At 39.4% G+C, this 27,080-nt stretch overlaps 1 protein-coding gene across 1 annotated transcript; it reads right to left on the reverse strand.

The window, feature by feature from the left end:
- Positions 1-353: 353 nt before the first annotated feature.
- On the reverse strand, positions 354-21,334 carry TSPAN8 (tetraspanin 8). Its single transcript, XM_027455580.3, has 9 exons — positions 21,194-21,334; positions 16,091-16,160; positions 12,186-12,248; positions 9,387-9,515; positions 8,686-8,760; positions 8,493-8,600; positions 5,192-5,341; positions 3,221-3,304; positions 354-644 (listed from the first exon to the last, which is right to left on the reverse strand). The coding sequence occupies exons 2-9, from the start codon at positions 16,148-16,150 to the stop codon at positions 591-593; spliced, it is 723 nt and encodes a 240-aa protein (XP_027311381.3). The 5' UTR covers positions 16,151-16,160; positions 21,194-21,334; the 3' UTR covers positions 354-590.
- Positions 21,335-27,080: the final 5,746 nt, after the last annotated feature.

Raw genomic sequence — 27,080 nt, forward strand, 5'->3', positions numbered from 1 at the left:
AGCAGGCAGAATAAGTCTTCCTAAAGGGAACCCCCAAGCAGGGTTTTCTAGTTGGATGAAATCTTGTCCCCATGCCTTTCACAAGTAACAGAGACCTTACCATATATATCAAACCCAGTGTCAAACTCACCCGTGCCACTAGTAATGAAAAAACCCTGCCCCACAAGCGAAACTGCCTGAGGCGTGTGATTCCCCAGAGCAACCAGCCCACACAAGACCATACGCGGCTGTTTGTGATGATTCTGCTTCGAGTGGCATGACAGCCATGTGGACACTCTGTGGGGGGAGCTCAAACCTCAGCATGGCTTAAATGTTACTTAAATGTTATCTTCAGACAAAATAAACTCATCAGAAACACAAACAAAGACGTTTATTGCAAATAAAATTCACATTCACATCATTAAATCCTACAAAGTATAAGGAGGTCTTTTTGCAAATTGTGAAGTATCTGTGTGCACAGGAGGTGCTGTTTTCATCAGAACAGCTGCCTGGGACATGCGTATATTTATCTGAAGGTGCCAAACCAAATATCCATCTATCTACAAAGGTTTTGATTTGGCCGTTGACATTGTTCTGACACTTCCACAGTTTCATTTTCTCTGGATCTGGCAGTAGAGGCTCATAGAAAACCCCAAACCAAGAATCTGGAAAACAAAAACATTTCTGGTATTACTTGGCAGTCCTGGAAATCCCAAGATACAACTGATACACAGTGGGAACATTTTGTTTGCAAATGTCTTGGACTTACAAGCAGGCTAAATCTGTTATGCAGAAGATCTTTTCCAATGTAATTCTTTAAAGAACATGACTTTAGTATATTGCCATTTTAATGAAATCGGCATGTACCACAGGTAAGATTGCAAATACGATGGAAAACTTTCATTTGTTTAAAAGATGAATTGCCTGTGTGGATCGGGAACACTGTAACTCTAGGATTTTAAAATGCAGTTCTTAGCTGCAATGAAGCAGCAAATGAAGCAAAAGTTCAAGAAAGTCGGACAAAAATTCAACCTTTTATTTTCTAAGAAATTTAGAGGAACTTTCTGAATCTATTTCATATTCTAAGGGTTGTATCTCTTTGATATCTCTCTTCTTTTTGACTACCACTTTCTCATCTTTAAATATATCCGTATATTCATATGTGTATATGTATACAGATGTACATTTACACACATGTACATATCCTGCCTTTTTGATGAGCAAATGATCATACAATAAATGTTTTATATTCATCAGTAATAGGATTGAGATAGAAACTCTGAGTCCACAAAAGAAGTTGTTTGAGATATAAAATTTGGTAGGATCACCTCCTGTGGCAGGAATTAGTGGGTGAAATTCCACGACCTGTGACAGACAGCTGACAAGATCAGAAGGTCAGTAAGCTTCCTTCTGGATTTAAAATTAACCAGTCTGTGAAGGTGTTATCCAAAAGTGTAAAGTATTCAAAGGACATTTATGAAGCCATGAATTCATTTATTTAAGGAAGAGATGTTGTGGAGTGTACAGAACATGTGGGTACAGGTAAGGCAAGGGGATGGCCGCACAGCTGGAAGAAGCTGACTTGGCTTCCCTGATGTACCATGCCCACATTTTCACCTGTGCCCAAGTGAAACTGGGCCCTTCTTTTCTCAGTATCATTTCCACTAACAAATTGAGCTGAAACCATTTACAGCCCACAAGTGGCATGATGGAGCAGGCAGAGGGGGACAGCTACAAAAGAATACTTTTCCTTTTCCTGGCCTTTTTATCTGCTGTTTTCCAGAAGAGAGAGAGAGTTAAGCATGTGGCTTTTGATTTGCAGTTACTTGAGATGTCACAATATGTTAATATCTTTGGAAAGGCTAAATCTTTAGCAAGTGTAAATTGCCAGCTGACAATTTGTACCAGCTGAGGCTGTTATCCTCATATTGTTTACTCACTTTGTTTTCAAATATTTTTATGATTGAGAGAGGCAACCGCCACAGAAAATGCCAGCTGGAGAAAAGGTAAGAATGATGGCCAATGAACTAAAGGCTACAATGAACACAACTACAATAACTAGAGCAAAGTGACTTACAACTTACTTTCTGGATAGATATGAAATTTTACACTTCATTATATTTGTAAAGGCCTTTCTTTATTTATCGATATATTTCACTGATTTTCCCCATGAACTCTACATATAGGCAAGAGACCTGACCTCCCATGTATAGCACCTTATGTAATGTGAAGCCTATGCCGAGTAAGAAGTGGCCTGTCATCTCACAGTGCTGCAGCTGCCTAACTGTTCCCTGCTTACAATTATTTTCCTGGAAGAGTACTTCTGAGCTGGGGCTCTAGCCCACTCTTATACCACGAGGAACAGTCCTCTGCCAAGGATGTTAAGAAGTTTTCGTTAGGAATAACAGGCTGAACTCTGCACAGCAATCTTCGTCATTCTGCTTTTCCCTCAAACATTCATCTGGGGGGGGCAGGGGAGGAGGAAAACCACACAGGAATAGTAAAAAGAATGAAAATGACCAAAGAAAGCAACATGATGAAATCCCCTGCTTCTTTGTCATTTTCTCCTAATCAAAGCCTATCATTCATCAAGTAGCTGACTGGATCACCTCACTGTTTTTTCTCCTCTCTTTGGAGAAAATTTTGTGTGATAGTCTTCAGTGTATGATGAAAAAATTAAAATGAAGAGCTCACATGCTCTGCTTTTTTCACACACCAGAGTATATGGAGGAGCACAGGTGTGCACTCAGGCACATTCAGACACCATCTTGATGGTTAAATTACTCCCTCTGAATAATGATTTTGAATCATAATTTCTCCACGATAAGAATATGCAATTTAGGGACTACCAAGTTTAATGATATGATTTTTTCCTTCAGCTAAGAAGAGAACAGCTACTCTGCCTCTTATTTGTCTGGGTCTGGGAGTCTGCACACCCTTCCATCCACTGGGCTCACTGTCAAGTTCCAGCCTGGCCCCAGACCTGTTAAATCTTTGCAGAAAAAGTGCCATGTGATATGCTTATACAGGCAACAGGGTGGTCTGGTCCCACCTGAATTCCTCAGCTTGGCAGCTGTATGCCATTGATAGGAAATAAGTGAGATTTCAGCTAAGGTTAGAGGTGGTTCTCCCTTGTCTATTAATTGTGCAAGCCAGGTGTTTTAATTCCACTCCCAGTGTATTTTTAAGTAGAAGGCATGGCTTGTCAGCCACTAAATATTTTAATGGTGTATACTGGTACCTCAATAACTGCCAGTCCAAATGCGATCCCCATAATTATGAGCATATGGTCTTGAACGTATTTGATGATCACTTCTTTACAAACCTGAAAAACAAGACAAAATGAATAATTATAGGTAAGCAAGATTAACCTAAGTTTATTAGAAACACATCCTCTAAAATATTTTCTCTCTTGCTCTCCATGTAAAAGAAATGCTATTTGAATTTACACTGGTTTGTTGCTAACAGACACAAAGAACACATTTATATGTATCTTGGGCCCTGAGACAGATATCTAGCCTTTGCCTTCACAAAAATGAAGATGAATTTAACTTCATTTTCCCACTAATGTGATCTTTGGGTTTGAGACCTCAAAGCCTATTATTAGAATCAGTCTCAACTAAAAATATTTAGATATAAAACCAAACTTAAGTATTAATTTTGACAAATGATTGGTGGTCTTGGCCTGGGACTGGGAGGAAGTGAGTGATCACATCTGAAGTTCTATGCAGAGTTACTCTCCTTTTTAATAAGTGCATACATCTGTTCTTATAACGCCTACATCTTCTCCAGGCATTGACAATATTCCTTTTGCAAACTGTAGGGAAAGCCAAGTACAGCTTAAATCCATCAAAACCACAATACCGTTCCAACACTACAACTTCATTCCCCCAAATATAATGCATAGTTATATGCCTTCACCATATTTCCTCCCTCACAATAAACACATGCGTCTTTTCCTTCCAGTCCTTCTAAAAACCTCTCATTTAAGCTGACTCAGAACTGCACTAAATTTCAAACCATTTTTCCTGGATCACAAGAGTTGAATGTCTTTACTAGCATCTAACACCACCATGAAATCTGTGCATTCATGTGAGCGATATCTTGCACCTGCAGTAATTTCACTGATGGTTTCTCATATGTCCTTTGAGGGTTTGCCTGCGGCCAAAAAGACATAAAAATGTGGCCAAAAAAGCCTCTGCATACATCTTATTTCCAGATTGGGTTCTGGCATTCTCTACTTAACCAGACTGTTCCCTTGCTTTAAAACTGTATTTGCTTCTGTGGGACTTTGCAGGGAGGAAATTTGTGTTCAGAAAGGACCTGGCTAAGAAGCTGTGCATTTAGGAAAGTATACAATCAGTTTGGGATATTTGCTAAAATCTGCTGTGTACTAGATGCAGATTGGAAAGTACTAGCATTCTAAAAATGTAGGTGTTTTCTCTGAGTTTTCCACTACTTTTTCCATATTTTTCTTGGTATGTATGGAGTTAAATTTCAGTATAAGAAAACAGAGAAATTGTGAAATAAACGAGATTTCTGCTGCCCATTCACCATTTTTTGAGTATGCTTTTTTGTAACCATTCACCAGGCACTTTTGCCTTACTACTATATTAATTACCACAAGATTTTCAAAAGGCCTGAGTTGCAAATTACACTTTTAGTATGCTTCTAGGAAGCCTACCACATATGAGGTGCCTTACCAGTAGATTCTGTAAAATGAGCGTGTTTTTCTTCTAGTAAATGACTATAAAACTCAAGGATCTTGTATTTAATGCAATTGCTTTTCATTATCTCTTTGCCCTATGGAAGCCTCTGAGTCAACATGTCTACCACCAAAATGAGCTCTGGCGGGAGCTTCATCTTCCACAGGAGAGCCAAAGAGTAGCTGGCATGCTGCTCTGACCCAGAGGCATACTCTGACCCCAAAGCCATAACAGCAGTTTTCACCTGTAGTTACCATGCAGACTGGGAGATAATGGAGTGTACAGATACAACAGAGACATCCCAGGAGGAGAAAGCAGACACATATTTTATGTATGCACAGCAATTTCACCACAGTTGGTGTGGAGGCAAAGCTGGCTAATGAAGAGAAGGCAAAACTTTGTCTTTTTGGAAAGAGACAGAACTGCTGACTATGCCAGCAACTAAAGACAGCTCTATGTTAAAACCTGTGTTTGGAAAGAAGAGCAGGACATTATATTTTTCTTACCGTTTTATAAACATATTTGCTGTTATAAGAGGTGCAGAGGTTTGCTTCTTCGCCTTTTGGGTCACATCCACAGACTTGACTGCCACCAATAGGTGTATCAAAATTGCTTCCCCAATCTGCAGCCCCATTCAACAAACCGCAGCACTTGTTCTGCAAGAAAAGAGGAAACGGGAAGATGAAGAAAAAAACAGTGAATTGCTGTTATGGGAGTGAATGAGGGCAAGCCAAGAGGAACAACAATTTCCTTTCATCTCATCCAATGTGGAATTTTTCCCAGATTGATACCTGTCTCAAATACCCTTTACATTTCAATAAGTTATAAGACTGTGAGTGCACAAGGTAAAAAAAAAAAAAATTATAAAAATAAATAAATAAAAGAGACAATTTTCAACATGCAGCACTCAAAAACCATTAATATACTGTAAAGCTAGTGATTGTCAGTGCCAGAATACAGCATGGAGCAATGCTGGGTATAGTGTGTTTTCAAAATCAAGTCTTCTTTCTGTGACTTACACCTGCATGTGGTAAGTAACATCTACAGTAAATCATATATTGAAAAGCCAGTCTGAAAAAGTAAAATTCAGGCACATAAAACTATGAAATCTAGAAAAAGATCCACCTTGAATGATGATTAGCCCTTTGAATTAGAAATGGACTGAGGAGGCCAGGGCTCCATTTGGGGTTTGTGAAGCCTAAGCCAGGTGCAGTTTCACTTCAGGTTCCACTTTGTTCAAGCCACTAAAGCTCAGGGGTGCAGACTTGGGTTTACATCTTCCCCCTTTTAAAAAGCAGCTGGAAGTGTTCATGTTATTTTGTATAAAAGCAAAGGCTGTGGGACATAATAAAACAATCCTGGTCTATTTAAAAATTAATAGAGTAATTATGCTTTTTGTTGTTGTTGTTGCTGTTGTTTTCCTTTTGCTCACCTTTCAATCATCCCTCCAGGGAGCTGCTTATTATATCAGGAGAGTTAAGTTGATTCAGAAGCACAGGACAAAGCCGGAGGCAGAATGGAGAAGTAAAAGTGGAAGTAATATAAGCTACCTAAATATTGCTTCTCACTTCCTTTCCTTTCACACCGGCAGCCTTTAAAGATATAAGAATTCTTTAAGCCTACCCTAAAAACAGCAGCCAAAACTCTGTGCCAATGTATAGGCACAGGTACTACTGGGAGCATGGCAGGGACACGCACCAGAAACGGTGAAATTTGTTCTCTGTGTGACGTCCAGAATCAGGGTGGTACAAAGTGTCTACCTTCTGGCACTTTGCGGGTAGGAGAAATCAGAATAGATGTAAGTACAGGGAAAACAAAACTCTTATTGCACATCTTTCCCCGCTCTTACACAGGAAAAATATACATTTAATGATTTCATGCTAACATGATATTCTAAATGAAATAACTACTGAAGCTTTCCTTATCCAATCTTCTTGCCTAAAGGGTACTGGACAGTTCTCAGCTGGGACACACTGAAGGAGCACCTTCCCTTCAAAAGGGAAAGCTGCAACGAAGGAGAAGGAAGCCTTCTCATCAAAGCATTTATGTAACAGTCAGTCTCAATTTTGGGGGACATTTGTAAAGGGAAGCCAGGCCTTTTCATCCCCACAGTGATGGGGCAGGCTCCTAAGCCCCAGGTGTCCAGCCAGATGCAAAGACCTGGAAGGGGACTAGAGCCCTCCTACGGAGCAGGAGCCATTCAGCTCTGAGATAATAATTCAGTGAGGAACTGTGAAGGGATGACCTCAGATGAGAAGAGAAAGGGATGGTGGGGATTATCAGAGTTTTCAGATTTTTATATCACCCTTTGTTTAGTAATATCTTCAATAAAAGTTTTGTAAAAAAAAGTCTGGCATTGTGTCAACACCTAAGCATTCCCTATTTCATTTATTTTTTAAAAAAGGCTAATTTCTGGAGGTGCCAAGTAACTCCAGCTTCCGTATCCTACTGAGAAGAAATAGAAACATGGTAGCTTGAGTGAGGAAGGAAGATGTTCTGGAGGTCATGAAATACTGATGGGGCATTTCAGGCAATAGAAGAACTGACCATCACCAATCCAAACTCAAGCAGAGGCCACTTTCTGTAAATGAAGATGATCTGGGCTGAGAAAGTTTTCACTGCTTTCAAGAAGAAAAAGAGTGTTGTTTTATATTTTATTCACAACTTGAGACAGAAACCTTTAAATCTTTAAATACTTCTTAAATAAGTTCATGTGGATGAAGCTCTGAGGGGGTCCAAATAGAGCCTGGAATAGGGGAATAAAACCAGCACTCCAACCTACCCAGGCAACAATACCTTGCTCCAAACAGATGAGGCAAATTGCACCTTTTAGGTAACCATGGCTAGAAAAAAACATATACTTTTATAAAATGCATAACTTGCACTAGCATAACCAAAGCTGTGGAAGACTGATAACCCAAGCATCAAACAACAGTCTCATGGCAGTCGATTTATGACCAAGATGCAAACCTGACTTCTTGGGTCCTAAGAGCTACTTGAATCCATAAATCCTACCACACCCCACAGAGAATTACAAGTCTTTGAAGTATACTTCCTCAGACATATGCACAAAAGTCTCTAGTCTGCTCAGTCTTCTAGAATGACAAAATAAGCACATATAAAAACCATGAAGAGCAAATACAAAGACATGCAGAGTTTTTAAAGGCCCAATACCAATTACAGGGCTTTTAAATCCTGTAGGCATGCTCTGCATGTGAGCTCTGCAGTATTACTTGCCAGTGTAATGAGCATATGGCCTCGAAGAAAGAACTGATAATTTCTTGCAATCATATCACAGAATGAGGGGACTTTTGTTTTGGTTGTGTTAGTTCTTATAAGAAATTTATTATTTCTGCAAGCACACTGAAGAATTTGTAATCACTGATGCAAACTTATGGAGTTTAAGACTTACAGATCTAGACAGCTACCAATCTATTTATTCTAGAAAGAAACTTTCACAAAATCCTATTTAGGGTCATTGAGAATGTCTTCCTCTGTATAGAGAAAGGGACTTTTTCAGACACAGTTCAATGTGGATCATCTTGCATGTTGTGTGTCTTTGCTCCATTTCTCTCAGGAAGAGGATCTTCTCTTTTGCACAAAGAAATCATCATGGAAAGCCCAAGCTGCATCAAGGGAGCAGAAACCCCTGTGCAGCATTTTGACTTGTGTTTAAGTCAGACCCTCTTCCATCCCCAGGGTGTGAAATTCAAATCTATGACAGAGTAGCTATAAAATGAAGCATAGACAAATGCTAGAGATAGAACAGATAGCAACAACCCCCACCCTTTGTTACATCTTAATTACCTCTGTCTGAAACTTCTGGAAGGTCTCTTGAAATTGCTTTGCTTCTTCTGTATTTTTTTTCAATAAATTAACACTGTCCTTTAAAGTCGTGTTAAGGGATGTTTCAATCTGCAAGTGCAAATATTTTATTAGTTTTCAGTGGAGAAACAAATCTTTGGGAAGACTTGAATGACAATACAGAATAATACTGTACCTGAGATCTGTATACTGCTCCTAAGATACCTCCTGTAACCTGAAGGATCAAGATCAGCAGCAGTCCAATAAAAAACTAGGAAGAAACAAAAGGTACAGAAAATTATAACTTTTTTTTTTACCAAGTTGCTATCATCTCTTTAAAGTGAATATTAATCTTTCATGTGCTTCATAGAATGAACTGAAGTTCCAGTCAGTTCCAGTTTTTCCTTCTTTGGGGATGAGAAAACAGATGCTCAAGACAGAGTGTGTGCCTTAGTATCATCTAGTCACCAAAACAAGACACTCTGGAGCGGTGGCATGATGGACAGTGTGTAGGTGAGAGATGTTGGGTAGAAGGACAAGGAGGACATACTGGGAAGACTAGCGGAGGGAGCAACTGGGAATTTATGAGATTAAATGGGATACATAGAAGGGGGTGACCGGTGGAGTGAATGTCAGTTTTAGTTGTGTGGGGGAAAAGTTAGTGAAATGGTCAGGGCTCTCTTGGCCCTGTTTTCTCTTTGATGAGACCACCCATCATTTCTTTTGCACTTCAATTCAGGAAGGGCTCAAGTGTGGGGTAGGCGATGACAATACATGCTCATAAGTAAACATTTGACTAAATAAAAACAGTATCGTCATCTGATACTACCAGTGACTTTATACATCAATTGTATCTATAGTCTGTTAAAGGCAGACAAATGTTCTTTTTTTTCCTACCAAGAGCAGCATGCACCGACTTTCCTTGATGGCACCACAGCACCCCAGAAACCCAAGGACCATAATGATGGAGCCCACAGCTATCAGCAGATCAACCCCTGCAAACAGGCTGCTGTCTACGCCCAACTCCTGAAAAGAGAGGGAAAAAAATCTTTCAGCTGCAAGAAACTCCCCTGAAAAACATATGTATCTCCCCAAACAAGAAAATATTTAATAACTGATAAATATACTGATGTGCAACCATAGAGAAATTCTATTCCTTGAATCAATAAACCACTAACATCCTTCCTAAACCTTTTGTTGGATGGCCTGGTGGAACCTGTCTCTTCACAATCTCTGTTTCTGCACAGGATGAAAGTCAGCTTAACATAGTAAATAAAAATCCCATCTTTAAAATAGCTTTCAGTTCATTTTCAGTTGACAAATATTTGCTTTTTGTTGGAAGTAGCAAAATTATTTCAAAATCTCTCTTACATTAACCAAATGTTAAAGAAACAAAAACTCTGTCTGTCATTAGAAACCCAAGGACGTACTCTGTGGCTGTTCCTAAGAGAACATGTTTCTGAGTGATGCTGGATATAGTGGAGAAAGATATATTTTCCAAAGCAGCTTTCTTTTTCTTTGTTTTTGGGCATGATTTCTGATAATGCCATCACATATGAGGACTGTATTTTGATGTGTTGGACATTCAACTAAACAGTTCATATACCTCATTATTATTAAATATCAAATTATTCAGTTCCCACAGAAGGACTAAGGCCAGGGGCCAAAACAGAGAGAAATGTTCAAAGAATATTTTCCAGCGTGGCTTGTGCCAAGATTAGCAAAAACGTCTGGAAGTTGTCACATTTATCTTCTGATGGAAATTACAAAGGTATATAGACAAGTATAATTTTAAGAATGTGTTGTTTTTTCCCCTTCGAAGTAGGACTAAAACTCCTGTTATTTATTCTTAGAAAGCTTTGTTCATCTATAGCCAAATCTTTCTGGTCTCTTCAATTACTACTCAGGCAAAACATACATTGGATTTGAATGGGATCTTTGCATAGAGGCAAAAATAGTAAGAAAATACTTTCAATTTTGGTCCTAATTCTTAATGCACAGTTTTTGTGGGGTAACAAGAGTCACTTCAGGAAGCCAGCTTGGGACACACTTAAGTGTGCTTTTCTGAATAGGAAAGCTTTCCAAAAATAAGAATAACAATGGTTATGGTTTTCCAAGCTCCATTGCACTATCTCAGCCATGATACTAGAGATGGTCATCTAGCAAGCGTGGCAACTTTAGCTTCTGTAAAATGTTGACTGAGGAGTGAAACACATCATTCTTCCTCTTCCACAGCAGGACATGGCAAAACTCTCCATAATGACCTAATTTACTCCACATCACAATGTCACTGTGATCTGAGTTCCCTTACATCCATCCACTGCCAAATATGAGACATCTGGGACTGGCTAAGGGCAACAACATCATCAGCCAAATAGAAGAAATATATAAAGCCATCTTCTTATTTCCAACATCCTTTTAGTTCCGGATATACTGAATTAAAAAGTATTTTTCTTTACTGATGGATTCTGGTAGAGAAGCAGAGGAGTGATCAGAAGTTTTGCAGCTTAATCTGACCTAAAGGCTCAATCTGAGAGTTGGAAAAGAAATCCTTCAAAGTAACACTTGATCGTTTTTTCACTTCTACAGCCAGAAATCCATTTTGAAAACTGAAGTATACAAATAAAATTTTCAAATTCATTTACATATATGTGGTTCAAATTCAGCCAAAGAAATGCACTGCCTAAACCTGAGAGTCAGACTGCTCTTCCTGTTAGCATAACAAAGCATCAACATGAAAAGATTGCACAGCACCTTCCAGAGGAATGGTAGAATCAAGTTCACTTCTTTATGTGAATGGAAAACATGCTGTAGTTAAGATATCAGTGCCACTGGGAGCACAGATGGCAAAAGGATGGCAAGGCCCACAAGGCCAAAGAACCTTTGCACCAACAGGACGATCCGCTGGTGCATTTATGCAAGATCAAGGGCTCATCAAGATTGTGTTTTCTGTAACTTTGCAGAAAAGGAAAGTCATAAAATCTGAAGAAATTTAATAACCCAGATAAAATCCAGGAGGGGAACTCAGGGATTTTTCTTCTCCCCTCCATGAAGGCTATTTACATTACATTTAAATCCTGAGTAAAGATCTGTTGTTCTTTAAAAATAATTCCATGAGTGAAAAAGGGTTAGACATTATTAGGAAGCCATTGAAAATAGAAGAGAAAAAATCTTGCTCCCTTTCAAAGTTACAATTACTGAGAAAATAAGTAATAATAAATAATATTATTGAAGACAGTAAGAAAAGTAAAAAATATTTCCTAAAAATACATAGAAGTAACTCTAGAAATATATATGACTATACTATTCTAACGGGGAAGGACTGAAAAGACTAAGAGGCTCATGGCTCCTCATTATTCTTTCTAGCACTGAAATCAATAAGAAAACCATCATTAGTTTTCATTAGAGGAAAAAGAGACCCACATTTTAAAGAGAAATCACTGTGCATCTGCAAGAACTTAGATTAGTAACACTGGAAGACACTTGTCATTACACGTCTGTGCTTACATTGACCACTTTATCTGACTACCCACACCATCTTGTTTAATCTTAAACATCATAAAACACATTCATTTTTACCCACACAAAACACCCCAGTGAAAGCAGAACACACTTGCAGAAATTAAGTTGAGAAAGTAAAATCTATATAGTAGCTTCTGCATTTTACATGGAACTGATATTATTGCATGCATTTACCTCCTGAGCATCTTTGCTAACACGTATCCATATAGAGACGCCCAAAATAACTGAACCACACACCTGTGGGGAAAAAAAAAATAAAGAATATTTAGAAAGATCAACAATTTTAGATTAAAGTTCAGCATCCAAATAGCACCAGATGCTGGCCAAAATTCTGAAATAATTTCTTTGGCAAAATGAAAGCAACATGAATTGCTAGAGCACAGAATATTGATTCATATCCAGGAAACTTCATAAGGATAGTTAAACCTTCAGTTATGCACCAAAGCCCTGATGTTTCTATCCCAGAGGAATCATCATTTCCTTGATGATTTATACATGTGGTTGTAAGTACACAGAAATTCTGTCAGATGAGAGACAACTATAAATTGCTATAGTATGTATATAACATGACTGTAAAGAACAATGTTTCCTGTATAATGGAAATGAAAGATTTGATAAGGGATGTCGGTACAACTGTTATTTCTAGAGTTTTTCAGGACATATATCTTTAGAAATATTCTCTATGGTAAAACTATTAGGAAAAGTTCTAAATAAAGTCTTCCTGCTTTCTTTGTTGCAACAATATTTGGCTATCTCGAGCTATTAGAATATTCCTCTTGTAAAGAGCACACTGTGGTAGTTATTATTTCCATTATATTTTTAAAGAAGACAACTTTAGTCGATCTTGTGCATATGAAAGATAAACATCTAAGTCTATCTCCTCTGACCTGTCAGGGACACATATCCTCAGATGAGTTAAATGACCCATTGATATTACCAACTTAAAAAGAAGCCCAGAATGATTTGCTTTGAGATGTTGAAGTCAGGGTGGATGAATCCCAGATCCAGACATATTCCTTAATCACCAGTTGTTCTCCAGTTTCATTGATCTTTGAGGTACTGTTCCACTATGCTCCAGCCACTGTGTTCCTTACCTTGTTTGTGATGATTGTGAAAATTCTCACACATAATTTCTCTTTTTTACCAGGTATGGGAGACAGGTAATTTTAGAGGCTAAAAATATGTAATTATGTGAGCCACTTGAGAAGACTGGTAGGAAAGAGAAATCACTGAGGACCAAAGTCTAGTAAGATTCAGAATTATCTTCCTGTATGTCTTTAATGGTCAAGTCAGAAATGGCTCTAAAATGTGGTTATGAGCTTCCCATGAAAACTGGGACCTTTTAAAATTAAAAGAGCTATTTTTACATGTTTAAGATTTTTTTTTTTCCTCAAAAATACTTTCCTGCAAAAAGGTTTCATATAATATTCATCATCAAAGACCGTAACGACTTTAGCAGATTATTTAATATGGAACACAGCCAGCCCTCAGACATGAGTACCACACATTTTTCTGTTCTAAGTAAAGCTCCTATAAGTACGCTTTACACATGAAAAAGAAAGTTGTACAATCGATGACAGCTATATCATGTTATCAAATTTAACTAGAACTCCCCACTGAAATCATCTGAATCCCACTGAATCTGCCTAGAAACTGATGGTATCATATGACTCTGTATTTGGGTCTTGTTCAGCAGCACTGTGTGAACCATGTGGCTATGCACCAGACAACGTGGGTTTGCTAATGTGAAAAGTTCCACTGAAGCAGCTATTGCTGCAAATCTAAACAGAATTTGGCCCACTGCCTTATTCGTTATAGAGAACCTCCCCCAAAAATATAGCACAGTAGTAGAAGTAAGTAAATCTGAATGTACAGAAACTTACCAATCAGATGGGGATGCTACAATATTTATTTCCTCCATTCAAAAAAACAAAGAATATTATTTTAAAATGAAGTTTCCACTATGGTGTATATATTTTAAATATAGAAAATAAAATTGCTTTAGACTCATAAAAACACTGAATTTCAGTGAAATTTTAATGTTTTGTTTCTGTTTATTTTCATCATATACAAAGTGAACAAGAAAACACAAATAAAATAATTGAAATTACAAATCAAAAGTTCTGTTCCCTAAGAGTCAAAATAGAACACTGCTTGCTTGTTGCAGTACTCCATCTTAATTAATAGTTTTCCTTAAAATAAAAATTTACTTTCTTTCACCAGACTGGAAGATGCAAAGCTCTGTGGGTGCTCCAGAGCCCAATGCCAGGGTTGTGAATTCCTGGGGGCACACAACACGTGGGGCCAAGGAGAGAGAAGCAAAAGAGACTTTGCAGATCTGGCTTAGCCTATTCCAGGATTTGGACATTCAAGGATATGTTGTAGGAGCTGCTAAGAAAAGGGCATAAGAAGACTAAAAAGCCTGTTCCTGAGGCCCTCAGAAGGGGGCAATCCAGAGAGATTGCAAAGGGGTTAAAAAAAAGGACACCAGATAAACATGCTGCCGTTGCTGTTATCTAGTTGAGATGAAAGTCACCTTTATTCCCCACTATCAGTTTAACTTTCCACCTACCCAACTGCGCTGTGCACCAGGGAGTGGAAGCAGCAGCTGTGAAGACATCACTGCTCCCTGTCCTTTACCACAGCAATTTAATGATTTCCAGGGATTAGAGACGGGAGTGTTATTCAAAGAATTCAGATTCATTGTACTCCACCTGTGTGTACTGCTGCTTGCACCACACCTCTTCCCCATCTCGGTAGTATTAAGCCCCTTTCTTTAAAATAAGTCAGTATAACTGCATTTGTGTCCTCCTCTGTCTCATCCAGGCTGCCATACGCACAGCAAATGCTCTCAGCATTTTCTTCCCCAGAACAGGGTGCAGATTTTCCTGACTTTGGCATAAACAAGGTCTTGGGAAGTTTGTTCCATGCTGCTTTTTTTCCTGAACTTTCAGGACTCCTCCAGGATCACATCCTGGATCTTCTGTCCAGAAACCCGTGCAGTTCCTGGAGGCTTAGGCTGCCATATATTTTCGATCTGCCTTGGTAGAGGTGGAGGAAGAAAAGTGGGGGCCAGTCCTGACTGCTACTGGCCTCTTAGGAGTTTCTTTGTGAGGTCCACAAGAGATCAAAGAATTTTGCTGATTCTTCTCATTTTGGCTAACCACAAAATTTCTACGGCAACTGTTTGTGATCCTATTTGAATTCTATCACCTTTTCACTCAGAATATGTCCCTTGAGGCAACAAACATACTGGGGTCAGTAGTTTTGCATCCAGTTTCAGAGAACCTCTGGTGAACTTGACAAAATTATGGTAGGAAAGCTGACACTGAGGCTGAACCATTACAGAAATTATCTTTAACTCGAAACTTTTCAGAGTTTCCAGGACCTGAAACTCTTGCAAATTAGCCGAGATATGACAAAGACAAATAGGGTTCAAGTTACTCTCAAAAAGCTGCCTGCTGTCCTGTGCTGGGCATAGGGCAGGAACCACCTTCCTATGTGTGCTGGAAAAAGCTGATCATTTCAGTACAGCTCTCGACAACACTGCCAGCCCATACCATTTTCCAAAAATGTATGGTCAACCATCAGAAACTAATTATGACACTGAGCATAAAGCTAGGAACCACAAAGAAGTATATGAAAATGATTTATCAATTAGAAGGCTAAAAATACAAGTGCATTTTCCTATCTTCTGTTGCAATTACACGTTCAGGATTATGCAGTTTGGATGCAAACAGGATACAAAAAAAAATAAATACAAAAGAACAATCCCCTTTAAGATAATGTAGAGTCTGTTATCTTTTGACCAAAATGAGTGGTTTCCTTTGACATAAGGGGCACATTGCAGGCAGGAAGATGGAGACCCATCTGTTCTACTTTTCAATGTGGAGGGAAGACTTTTTTGTAAGAAAAATACAAAGGAAGGGCAAAAATTAAACATTCTCCTCTCCCTGATTTAGAACCATACTCTGGTTCCATTTATGCTCTATTTTATTTACAATTTCTTCAACTACAGCATTTGGATAATGTTGAACACATTTCACGCGTCACTAATAACAATTTAAACACCGACTTACCCAGAATAAGAAGTTGAAGATGAACATGGAGTACTTCATGCAGCTGCTTACACCCGCCATTTTCAAGAAGCTAAGACAAAAATGAAAATTGCAGAAGAACCTTTCTTAAGGGTTTGACCTCAATAGAGTGACTGTTCCTGTTTCTTCAGGAAATGTCTCAGACCGCATCAAATACACTGCGCTCTGCTAGTAAAAGCAAAAATTGTGACCCAGGCATCTACAGTTATTTAAACAGTTTAGCACAGGTAAATATTAACCAGAGCACTGGGGAAGTAATACCAGGTATTATCACTGAGTCTCCAGACTCTCCTTGTGTCGTTGTGAGGTGTGCTTTTTAATGGTGCTGTTAGTCTCGTCCTACACCCTGTGAGTAAATAGATGGTGCAACAAGAACAATAGTTTCAAGGGGGAGGGAAGTTTTACAGATGTGCTTCCTTTATGACATGGAAATGAATGCATTTTTTAATGCTTTTAAGGTACAGGATTTACTCTTTCATTGTCCACAGATCATTGCCAAAATTCACTCGGTGATGTTTGCAGTCCCACTGCAGACATTCGGACTGAAAAAAAAGGAATAAGTTTGTTTTATCCCCACAGAAGAAGGGTAAGGAACCTGCAGCCATTTTCTCCCTCTTGCTGTCTACTTTACCTCTTCCTCACTAAATCAGCACTCCAGGAACCTGAGCACCGTGGTGCACAAAACACGCTGCCATGCAAGTTTCCTAAAGTGCTTTGAGCCCCAGCACAGCAATCGCAGCTCTGGCGTGAGATTCAGGATGCCTCCTGGCAACGGGAGCTCCATTTGTCCCAGAAGGCAAGGCAATAAACCTGTTTCATTAGTTTTGTTTTATGTCTTGTTTGTTTTCTTTTTTGCTCCTCAAAATACAAATCATGAGGGGAATATAAAGGTATAATTGCTCTGTCTTTTCTATCAGCCTGTTTTCTGGAGAAGCCTGATAGACTAGTTCTTGGAGGGATGAGGGTCAGACACGGGTTCCCCTGGGTTCATCATAAAAAAGGAACTTTATTTTGCAGGTGAGCACAAAGGATTTAAACAGGAGAGATTAAGGACTTGCTGGACGGATGTGATTTATTAAACCCCTTGGCTCAAGCCCAGTTTTTAGCCTTTTACTGTTGGTTCTCATTCTTCAATGCTGCAATCTGTATTTGAAAAAAGTATAAAGGAAAATGTTAGTATATAACACACCTGTAGATGGTGACAAAAAGATGTCACTTAGATCCTGGATTTTATAGGATCCACAGGGAAAAAAAAAAAAAAAAAAAAAAGAATCTACACTGAGAGCTGTTTCCTTTGGTTGCTCTCTAACCCGACTTTTAGTGAAGGTGTGATGTTGGAATCCCTCCAGTTGCTTTCTCTAATTCTATTAAAACAGATGCAACCTTTCCCACTTTTAAGAACTGACTTTATACCTGCCTTCAACTTTTGGGCTCCTTTTTAAGTAATCTTTTTTTCTAACCCTAGGAGATCGGCTGTCTGACTAGTTTATTTCGCAATATCCACATCCACTCTGAATTTAAGAATGTTCCTAAAAATAATTGCTCTCATGAAATACAGATTTTGTAAGGATTGGGAGAAACAACTGTGTGGTATGGTTTAGATCTAAAGCACTCAACAAATAAGTAAGTTGAGAAACGTGGGTGTCTTTATGGAGAGATGCCATAGCCACAAATGAATCACGAGTTTAAAGGACCATATAAAATTGTATGCAAAGGGCCATGAAAGGTAATAAGAGAATCACAGATGACACAGGACTTGAACAGATAAGTCTGCAGCCAGACCATGCAGTTGTAGTAAACCAAGGTTTTTGTAGGCAGAAGTCAGGAACAACATTTTGTACACAAAACTACACAGCTCTAAGTCATCATGCATGGTAGGTGCTCATTAAAGAAGTCTTGAGTTGCAGCATTGTTTTCTGTGAAATACTTGACCCAATCATTCAGTGAGAGATTTTGGAGGTAAATGGTGCGAGGGTTGCAATGCTATAGGAGGCAAGCACGAGCATCCACAGACTGGCCCTGTATAAAATGCCAGTTCTTCAAAGACTTGGTGTCTGCAAGTGGCCCATTAGCTGTCTGCCTCCCTGCATCACTTCACAGCACTTCTGGATCTTGGGCAGGGCAGGGGCCAGCACCAGCACCACCACAGAGGGTCCCCCAGTGGGGTGCTGGAGGACCCAGGCTGCCTGGGGCAGAGTCTCCACATCACCTCTCCCCAGCCTCCATCAGGAGGTGCAGGACCAGCACAGCAGAGAATCTGGTTCAGTCTAGGAAGTTTAAACAGTGGAGGATAGGCACAATTCAGGTTTGAAACCTGTTTTCATTACAATTTATACATACGGCTGTAGATGCTGAAGTAATTCCCTAGAACTGCTAGGATATTTCTTCTTTTTTTTTTTTTTTTTTAAATTCTTTTTACTGAACGTTAATCACAAGAAAGATTTGGTAAGATCACAGTGCCTCCTAAACTAAGAAGAAAATATCTACATTTTACATATTTACTGATCTCTTTGGAAAAAGCTAAAATAGACCTTCTTAGGACCTGGTAGTTGCTCCTTTCCTAAGATGGGGAATAGGAAATAGTATAAAAATTAAATATATATCCTAGTGGTTCCCAGTGTGGCTGCCAAATAGAAACTCATTATCTGAAATTACCACAGTTCCTACACATTTCATATCTATATTTAATAGTATTTGAAGTTAAAATGTCATCTAAGATTAAAGTCATACAACCAGTTCCTATCAAGTGACAAGTTTTCAAGTTAAATGTTCTCTACAAGTGACTGTTTCTTATTTCCTGGCAGCACGGTGCTTTTCTATACGTCTTGGAGAAGAAGGGAAGAAGGGAGACTATGGCATGGTTCATGTTTGCAGTTGTGCCTACAAGACGAGTTTCCTGTCCTGCAAGGTAGTGCAGGTGATTGCAGAGACTGATGAATGATGACAAGGCAGGAGAAATGTTGTCTGTAAATCTTTACCACTATTTGACTGCAAAACTGCCCCCGCTATCTCTCTGCTGTTCAGACGATCAGATATGCTGGGTGAAGCAGCTGCGAGCCCCCATCCCTTCTGCCCCTCCTCACAGCACTATCGGTGCGTGGCCTGGGTGCAGCACCGGGTGGGAGCCTCTGACGCAGGGCCCAGAGCTCCTCGCCACCACAGGGGAGCTGTGACAACGTGCAGACTTTGCCCCCTACGTCACACAAGGGAGCAGGCAGAGACAGGTATATTGTGGCGGAAAAAAATGACAGTATACCTGTCACAGGCACAGAGTAAGGCACCTCCCCTTTGAGGTTTCCCAAGCAGCTACGGCTTGTTTTATAATGCTTTTATCCTCCTTCTTCTCTGAGCTCTTCCTCACTTTGAGCCATTCTTCCTGGGCATAGCACCCCAAAAACAGCTTCCCTGGATCTCACACACCTCTCCAAGCTCTCTTCTGCACATTTATTTTCCTGCAATACCACCCTCACATCTCTCTGGGTTTACACATGAAAGCCTGTTTTCTTCTCAAAAATAATAGGCAAAAGCATATGCAGATGGGAGCATCTCATTCTGCCGTGTATTTTTTCTTCTTCTCTCCAACCTAAAAAACTCTGCCCTTTTCTTCTTTTTCTACAGCCTTCACTTCCCTTGTGAGGTGCCCCTCCATGATCAGGCGAGGTGACCAAAACCTGTATCAGGTGATTCTGCATGCAGCCAGTTATCCCGTAAGGTCCAGATGAAGAAACAGTTTATATGTGATAGTAGCAAAATCTTGGAACAGTGGGATGTGGACGGTGAATGATAAAAGTGTGTCTGCTGCTGGAATTCCTGTTCATCATGGTGACAGAAGAGATCAGGAAAGGTGGGTGAGAACTGGTTGCAATGTGGAGCTTGTAGCCTGAAATAGATCAGCTGATATCTGGATCCCCTGAATCAGCAGGGACAGTCAATGGAGACTGTGCAGAGTATGATCTCAGGCTGTTGCAGCACTTGTCCTTCAGCAGAAGGGATAACATCTTCTCCAACCTTGCCTGCTGCCCTGAGATGCAAAGTTCCTTCACAATGCATTGCTCACCCACACCAAGTGAAGCAGAGCTGTACGTCATCAGTCTTGACAGCATTTCTAATTGGGGAACGCTGCCTAAAGAAGAATTTTACGGTCCAAATTGTAGGGCAAACACATTCAAAACAATGGGAAATTGGAGCTTCTGCTTTTGTCCTTGGAGGCATTTGTAACACTGGGTCTGACTGAGGTTGCAGTCAGCCTTCTACGCCTCACATCTTGAGTTCGGCTGTAGCAAATGAGATCTTACTGCAATACCCTAACAGCCAGTAACACCACAGTTATAAAACTGAAGTACAGTCTTATGTCTGACTCTTGGCAAAATGCTACAGTGCCTTAACATGTCATATTTATGGAGAATTATTTTATGTTGGAATATATGTACTGATGACTTGGACACTGAGTATATACTCAGCTCACAGAGTCAAAATATTACAATTCCTGGCCCTCATTTTTAAACAGCCTTGAGATGAAGGGTAAGGGTGGAAAGACAAACAGAAATATGCTTGGGAAGTCCAAAGGCTGTAGAAAAATTAGAAGAAACATGACAATGGTATTGTGCTTAATCATATGAATTCTCATGAATCATATGAATTTGAATTCTCATGAGAATGACAATATGATTATATGAATACTCATGAGATTCATGAGAATTCATATGATTATATGAATACACTGTTCTCATGATTTTCAGTAACTGACTTGTGATGGACAAAACTGTACACAGATACATTTTTTGCAACTTTTTTTTTTGTCTGTGATGTGTTAGATAACTATGGTTGAGACCACGACTGATCCTACAGCTGACCACATGATAAAGGGAAAGATACTAGGATATTTTCAACCGGTGTTAGGCGTGTATGTAGCTGGTTGAGTCAGCTGTTGAGGGTGTCTTCACAGCTTCTGCAGATGACTAGAAACTGCTAGGGAATGATTTATGTTATCCTAAAATGGGCATGAAAACAGGCCAGACGCACAACAGCTCAGCAGAACATACCCACAACTACCCCAGTTCCAGTTTAGAGTGAGCTACAGCCTACCTGGAAAGCAGTCCTCTGTGATCCTTCGATACCAAACACTGCTGCTTTCTTCTCCCCACTCTTCTCCTCCTACTACTGCACCCTGAGCTGCTGTGGGAATAAACAAGTTGCTGCCCAGAGCAGGATCTGAAGCTCCTTGGTTTCCAAGGCTCTATATGAGTGAACTGGGCTGCTGGTAGTGACACATTAGGAAATGGTTTCTCACCTGTTAGAGCTCTGCCTTTCACCTTTAAGTGGTTAGTGCTCATAGTCACTAACAGCATAACCTCTTTTTTCATGATGACTATGTTCCTCCACACTCCAGACAATAACACTATAAAGAGTTTATATAAATGATACATCCCAACATGAGTTGCTGAGCAGTACAGCTCAGAAGAAGCAGTAGCCTGACCATCAAAGCAAATCTGGATGTCCAACCCATGTCTGTACACTCAGGAGCAAGGAAATCCTGCTGTGGTCCATGCCGATCACAGCTCTGGGCTAGGAAATATGTAGCTGGGTTAACCTGATGAACTCACTTCTGAGTGTGGCCTGGTGAAAGGTGGCATGGAGATAAAATATCCCTCACCCCAGAAGGTGCTCTCTGGACCAGGACTCCACGTGAGTGTGTTGGCCAAGGAGTGAAGGGTGCATCACTCCCTCCCTCTGACCAAACTTTTCATGTTAGCATTGGAAATGTCCCTGGTGAGGAGAGGGAGTTTAAATGGGGATATGTCTCCACAAAAACGTTTCTGTTCTGACAAAGCAGTTTCATCAGAAAATCCCCAGCCAGCTCCAGTGCTGGACTCCTATGCAGGCGCTCTGTGGCCTGGTGCCAGCATCACTCATATGTTCCTGCTTTAGCAGGATCTAGTATCTTGAACACTCTCACTTCCCCTAAAGCAACAGCTCTTCCACCAGAAAACAAACCCTGTGCAGCAGGTCTGCCTCTGATCCACTCTCCTCCCAAAGGATGTAGCCTCCTCTTCCCTTATGCTGCCAGTTTTCTCCTAAGTCTTTCATCTGAAAACTCTCTGAAATGCATATTTTTAAGCTTTCATTGATATTTGGCTCATATTAAAGTAAGAGAAGACTGCAAGTACAAAAAAAACCCTCACTTATCTAACCCACACATTTCTCTTTCCACCTCACCCCCTCCCCAGACCTTTTCATTCACCATTAGCCTTCTTGTCTGTTTTACATCCTTTTTGCTCATTTACATACTTCATGAACTAAGCTGCTCTTTTATGTAAGGCTCATGTCAGGGATTTCCTATTTCCCAAGGCCTGGTCAGAATTTATTTCAGCTAAATGTCACTGGGTTTTAAATATTTTTTTGGCTTCAAAATGAGTTCATCATGGATTAACACGCTAATCAGTGTCAGTAAGGGTTTCACTATCTAGCCTGCAAGTGTATTATCAAACTTAATTTGTTAAAGAAATCCTCGCTAAGGAACCTATACTGAATATGATTTTTGAATGTTTGTATTATATAGGCAGGTCACAACATATGGGAGCTGTCACTAATGCAAGAAGTGGTATTTTTGACCACTGGCATTTTCAGTATATCTTGAAACTACCAGTGCGATAAAGTACTCTTCACTGTGAAGAAAGATGCCTTAAAAATAGAGAGAACACCCTTTGCTAAAGAAGAATCAAAAGGCTTCCAATGTATCTTTAGCGTATCACCTTTTTCTAGCAGGGTCAGGGAGCTTATCCTTGAGTGTGTCTCCTGGAAAAGGACATGCGTATTTTATATTCAGGTCTAAACACCAGGAACTTGATTCTGATTTTGTTTATGCTCATGTAAATCAGAAGTTGTTTATAAGGCAAGTCACTGTCAGTGCAGATTAGAAACTATATGTCTAACCTTTCCCCCTGCCCTGATCTTTACAAGGGAAAAGGAATAAACCTGCCAGAAAATTGTGACACTGCCTCTCTGAATTTACCCTGCTGTCGTGGATAGGAAGAGTCATAGTCCCAAATGATATGAGGGCCAGACAAGTATACAGCTGTTTTGTGATCCAAAAACCAGATACTGATAGGTTAGAAAATAAAAACTACCTTATTCTCTTGTTATCTTATAGACATTAGTTATGTAAATATAGTGATACCATATAAATGTTACAACAATACTATACAATCATCTTTGTCCTGCAAGTGTTACAACTGTAAATATGCTTAAAATCATTTTGAAGTTTCTAAATGTCTTACATGAAGACTCTACATAATATGGGCAGGCAGACCATGTGGTCACCAGTTATGTTTAGAATTAGTACATAGGAAGTACATAACATCTGTCATGAAATTTTGCTCCAAAAATGCAGATTTGATATTTTATTTTGACAAGTGTATTTCCTCTATTCCAGGATAATATGACACTCAATCCCCACTTTCACTGAGGCATACCTCTGTTTGGCAAAGTAAGTAAACACATACAAAAATTAAAAAACAAACGTAAGTAAGCAAGTGTTAGCTTTCAACATTATTAATTCCTTAAGTCTCATTTTGGGTAAAACATCCATGCTCTGAAAGTTGACTGGGAGCTTCTTTATTTTTCTATGGTTGCTGTAGACAGAGTAATACTATCAAAATAACACTACACAACAAGTGAGCTACAGGCTTCACATCCCACTGAGACTCAGAGACCCTCTGGGACTATTCTACCAGATGTGTGTAGTCTTTACAGTCTGGAGAGGCATTTCCATCAAGCCTAATCTGCTCATTGACCTTCACAATCTTACTGACATTAAACTCTGCTGGTCTGCAGTGCTCTGTGGACACTGGAGTCTCTTCTGATTCAGATTGTTGCATTGCTTTTTTAGTTTAATCCCCCCATACACAATCCTTTCATTTCTGCCCCTGAGTGCTGTTTTTTACAAAGCTTGAATATGAAAATTCCATCCATCATTTGCAGACTATAAACATTTGCAAAGAAAACCCTCATATTTTCATTCCCACTCATCTTTGTCCTGCAAGTGCTATTCATTTATCCCCTATATATATAAAAGGCTCTTTTCTTTCAATTTTTTTATTTATTTTTATTTTTTCTGTAGCTGAAAGGACAGGAAGAGAACTGAAGAGTATTACTGAAAATTCTATAGTAACTACCAAATAGCAGAGTTAGTGACTTTACCTACTGGCAACAATCCAGATTTGTAACTCGCACATGTGCAATTCACATTTGTACCAAAAACTAATTTCCTACTGAAGCCATTGAAGAAAGATGCTGTAAAGAGCCCAGTCCTCAGAAAAGCCAAGAAGCCCATGCTGAGGGACTGCTGGCCTCCCAAGACTGTAATCAGAGCTGAGAGTGCTGAGCTGCTTTCAGAGGAATCTCAGTACCATCCAGCACTAAACTCCAAATGTTAACCACTACTGTAAAAATAGTTCCCTTTTTTCAGCTGGGATTATCTCCTTTCGAACAGACAAGCACATGAAGTTACAATATCACAGCAATAGATAACTGTTGGCTGTTGCAAAAAGATTATTCTCTTATTTAATGCTACGAGAAGTGTCCAAAACAGTCCTTTACTGAGACAGAAAGAAAGAAGAAATATACTGGGACAAACCAGGGACTTTTGTATCTGCAGAAGATCTGAGAGACCACCCCAGCCTCTCTGAGACCTTGATGTGCTTTCTCACTTGCTCACTGATCCCCTTGGCTCATTCTGTGTCAAACAGTGCAAGACCAGAAGGCATGAGCTTCTGAGGAAGTCTCGGATTGCTTCTGTCCATGAAGGAATCCAAAGCTCTGCACACAGTTGTTCTTAGAGCTGACTCTGAAACTGAAAATCTGCTCTGCTGGGCCAAGGAAGATAATATTTATGGAACTACTGTGCCTCAGAGTATCTGCCCTGCATGGATAGCTAGAATGGCAGAGGCCCCTGTTAACCTTCTAGTTAAAAAAAATTATGTAGCAACTTAGGCCAAATTTAAGTTAGGAAACTTCTTATTTTGTTATCAGAATTGCTATGACAAACACTTGCTCCTGAGGAAGTATTTGCTCAAGCTGAAGCCAAGTCTTGAGCAACCATGTTTATATCCATTGCAAGAGCCACAAGAACTTACAGGAAGTGTGAATTAAAATCAATGCAAATGATAAATCTCTAGTTTTAATTTAAAATAGACTCTATATAATTGATTAAAACAGACATAGGAAGGCCAAAAGGAAGAAGAGCAAAAACTTCACAGATAAAAGTGAAACATGATCATGTTCATGCCATGCCTCCTTTGAGCACAATTGCTGTAGTTAACTGTTAAGATAATAAAAGGCATAAGCTGTAGGATCCTCATCAGCATATGGTTAGGCTTTGTGTCTTTTCTTTGTTAAACCATTTGCCATCTCAAAATGACATATTTCTTCCTTTGTCGTATCCATAGATGAGATTAGCAAGCACACACACTTTATACACTTCATTAATCCTTGTGATGATTCATGCGCATGAGGTTCATACTCTAATCCAAGTCAGACCACTAAAAATACTTGACCTCCAGATGGCTGTGGTGATTGCTGAAGCTTACGAGCAGAGTTTGGACACACCGTCTTTATTCTCATGTGCCACGCTACAGATTAAACATGTTCAAGCTATCTTTTTAAAAGGTGTTTGCTGTCTATGCATAAAAGGAGTCCCTTGGACAAGGATTTTAATTAGTCAGAGATTTAGTTCAAAGTCTGGCACCATTGCACTTTAAAGAGTCTCTGGGTACTGGAAATAAGAAATAACCATAGTGCTGCAAGCAGTAAGCTCCTTGTCAAAAGATGTCATACATAATGGGAGCATCCTCCTGGATGCACACTGCTGGTTGCACGGGACTGTGCTTCAGGGTGACTGTGGGCTCTGGAAGGAATGTCAATGAAATACTGCAGCCAAACAGAAATGTTACAAGAGAAGAATGAATCTAATGACTATCTAGTTATGCTTATGTTCATGTCCATACTAGATTTTCAAGATTCGTAGCTCTTTATAAGGAATCTTAAATTTATTCCCAGATCTGAATAGTTTCCTCTCCTGTCTTTGTTCCCCATCACACAGAAATCAGATCCATGTTTGCATAAGTACTGCAATTTTGTTTTATCTTGTCTTATTAGTTCACTACTCCAAATTTATTCCATGAAAGCCTCTTAGGAGGATAAAGAGGATATTTCTTTTCCAGACTTGATATATTGGATTCCTTTCACTTAATTTCAGCCACCTGAAAGATAGGTCTGTAATTTGATTTATTTTTCTAACCGGAAGGAGATCCATCCCAAGTATATAAAACAGGTGAGGTGACTTATCATTGGCAAGGTTTTATCTCTCTTTTCTGAGCACAGACAGAACTTAAAGCATTAGCTTAGAGTATAAACCAGATTTAGGAAGCTAATATTAAAGGAAATACTACCCTAGCAGTATGCCATAAGATAAAGTCTGCTGGTTTTACCCAGAGGTTAGATATATAGCTGTTTTCCAACCTGTTGGATTACTTAGAAAATATTTGCTCATCCCAGAAAGTCTGTTAATCATACGCATAAAGGATCAGATTCTCTACTGGTGTAAAGTAAAATCACTTCACTGATTTCAAAGTTGGACTCAACAGCAGAAAAAACATACCATGGGCTACTAAACCCTCCTGAGGCTATTGAAAAGGAATTCATCAGATCAGAATAGATGTAGGAAGTTTAATATCTTCCACAATGATCTGTCTGATGTATTTCCTCATAAAGCCTGTCAACAATGGGGAAAAAAAAATAAAAAATCACACAGGTCAAAAGCTATTCTCTCAAACCCCATCTGCACTGCAGTTTCAATAGATGTTGCAGTTCAGTGTGGTGGATTCTACTTCACTTCAAGCTTTTAAATTAAGTCTGGATACCTTTCTGAAATGATGTGGTAGAGATCAAAGAGAAGCTTGGGCCTGAAGCAAAA

Source organism: Anas platyrhynchos, chromosome 1 (assembly GCF_047663525.1).
Source record: "Anas platyrhynchos isolate ZD024472 breed Pekin duck chromosome 1, IASCAAS_PekinDuck_T2T, whole genome shotgun sequence".
In the NCBI taxonomy this organism is placed as follows: Eukaryota; Metazoa; Chordata; class Aves; order Anseriformes; family Anatidae; genus Anas; species Anas platyrhynchos.

Bases quoted from the DNA above. Each gene is read 5' to 3' on its own strand.
- TSPAN8 (XM_027455580.3), bottom strand. From the start codon at position 16,150: ATGGCGGGTGTAAGCAGCTGCATGAAGTACTCCATGTTCATCTTCAAC. The intron at 5,342-8,492 runs GTAATTAAGATG...CTTTTCTTGCAG, and splicing joins TCCAGAAGTTTCAGACAGAG to AACAAGTGCTGCGGTTTGTT. The intron at 645-3,220 runs GTACCAGTATAC...TTTGTTTTCCAG, and splicing joins TTGGACTGGCAGTTATTGAG to ATTCTTGGTTTGGGGTTTTC.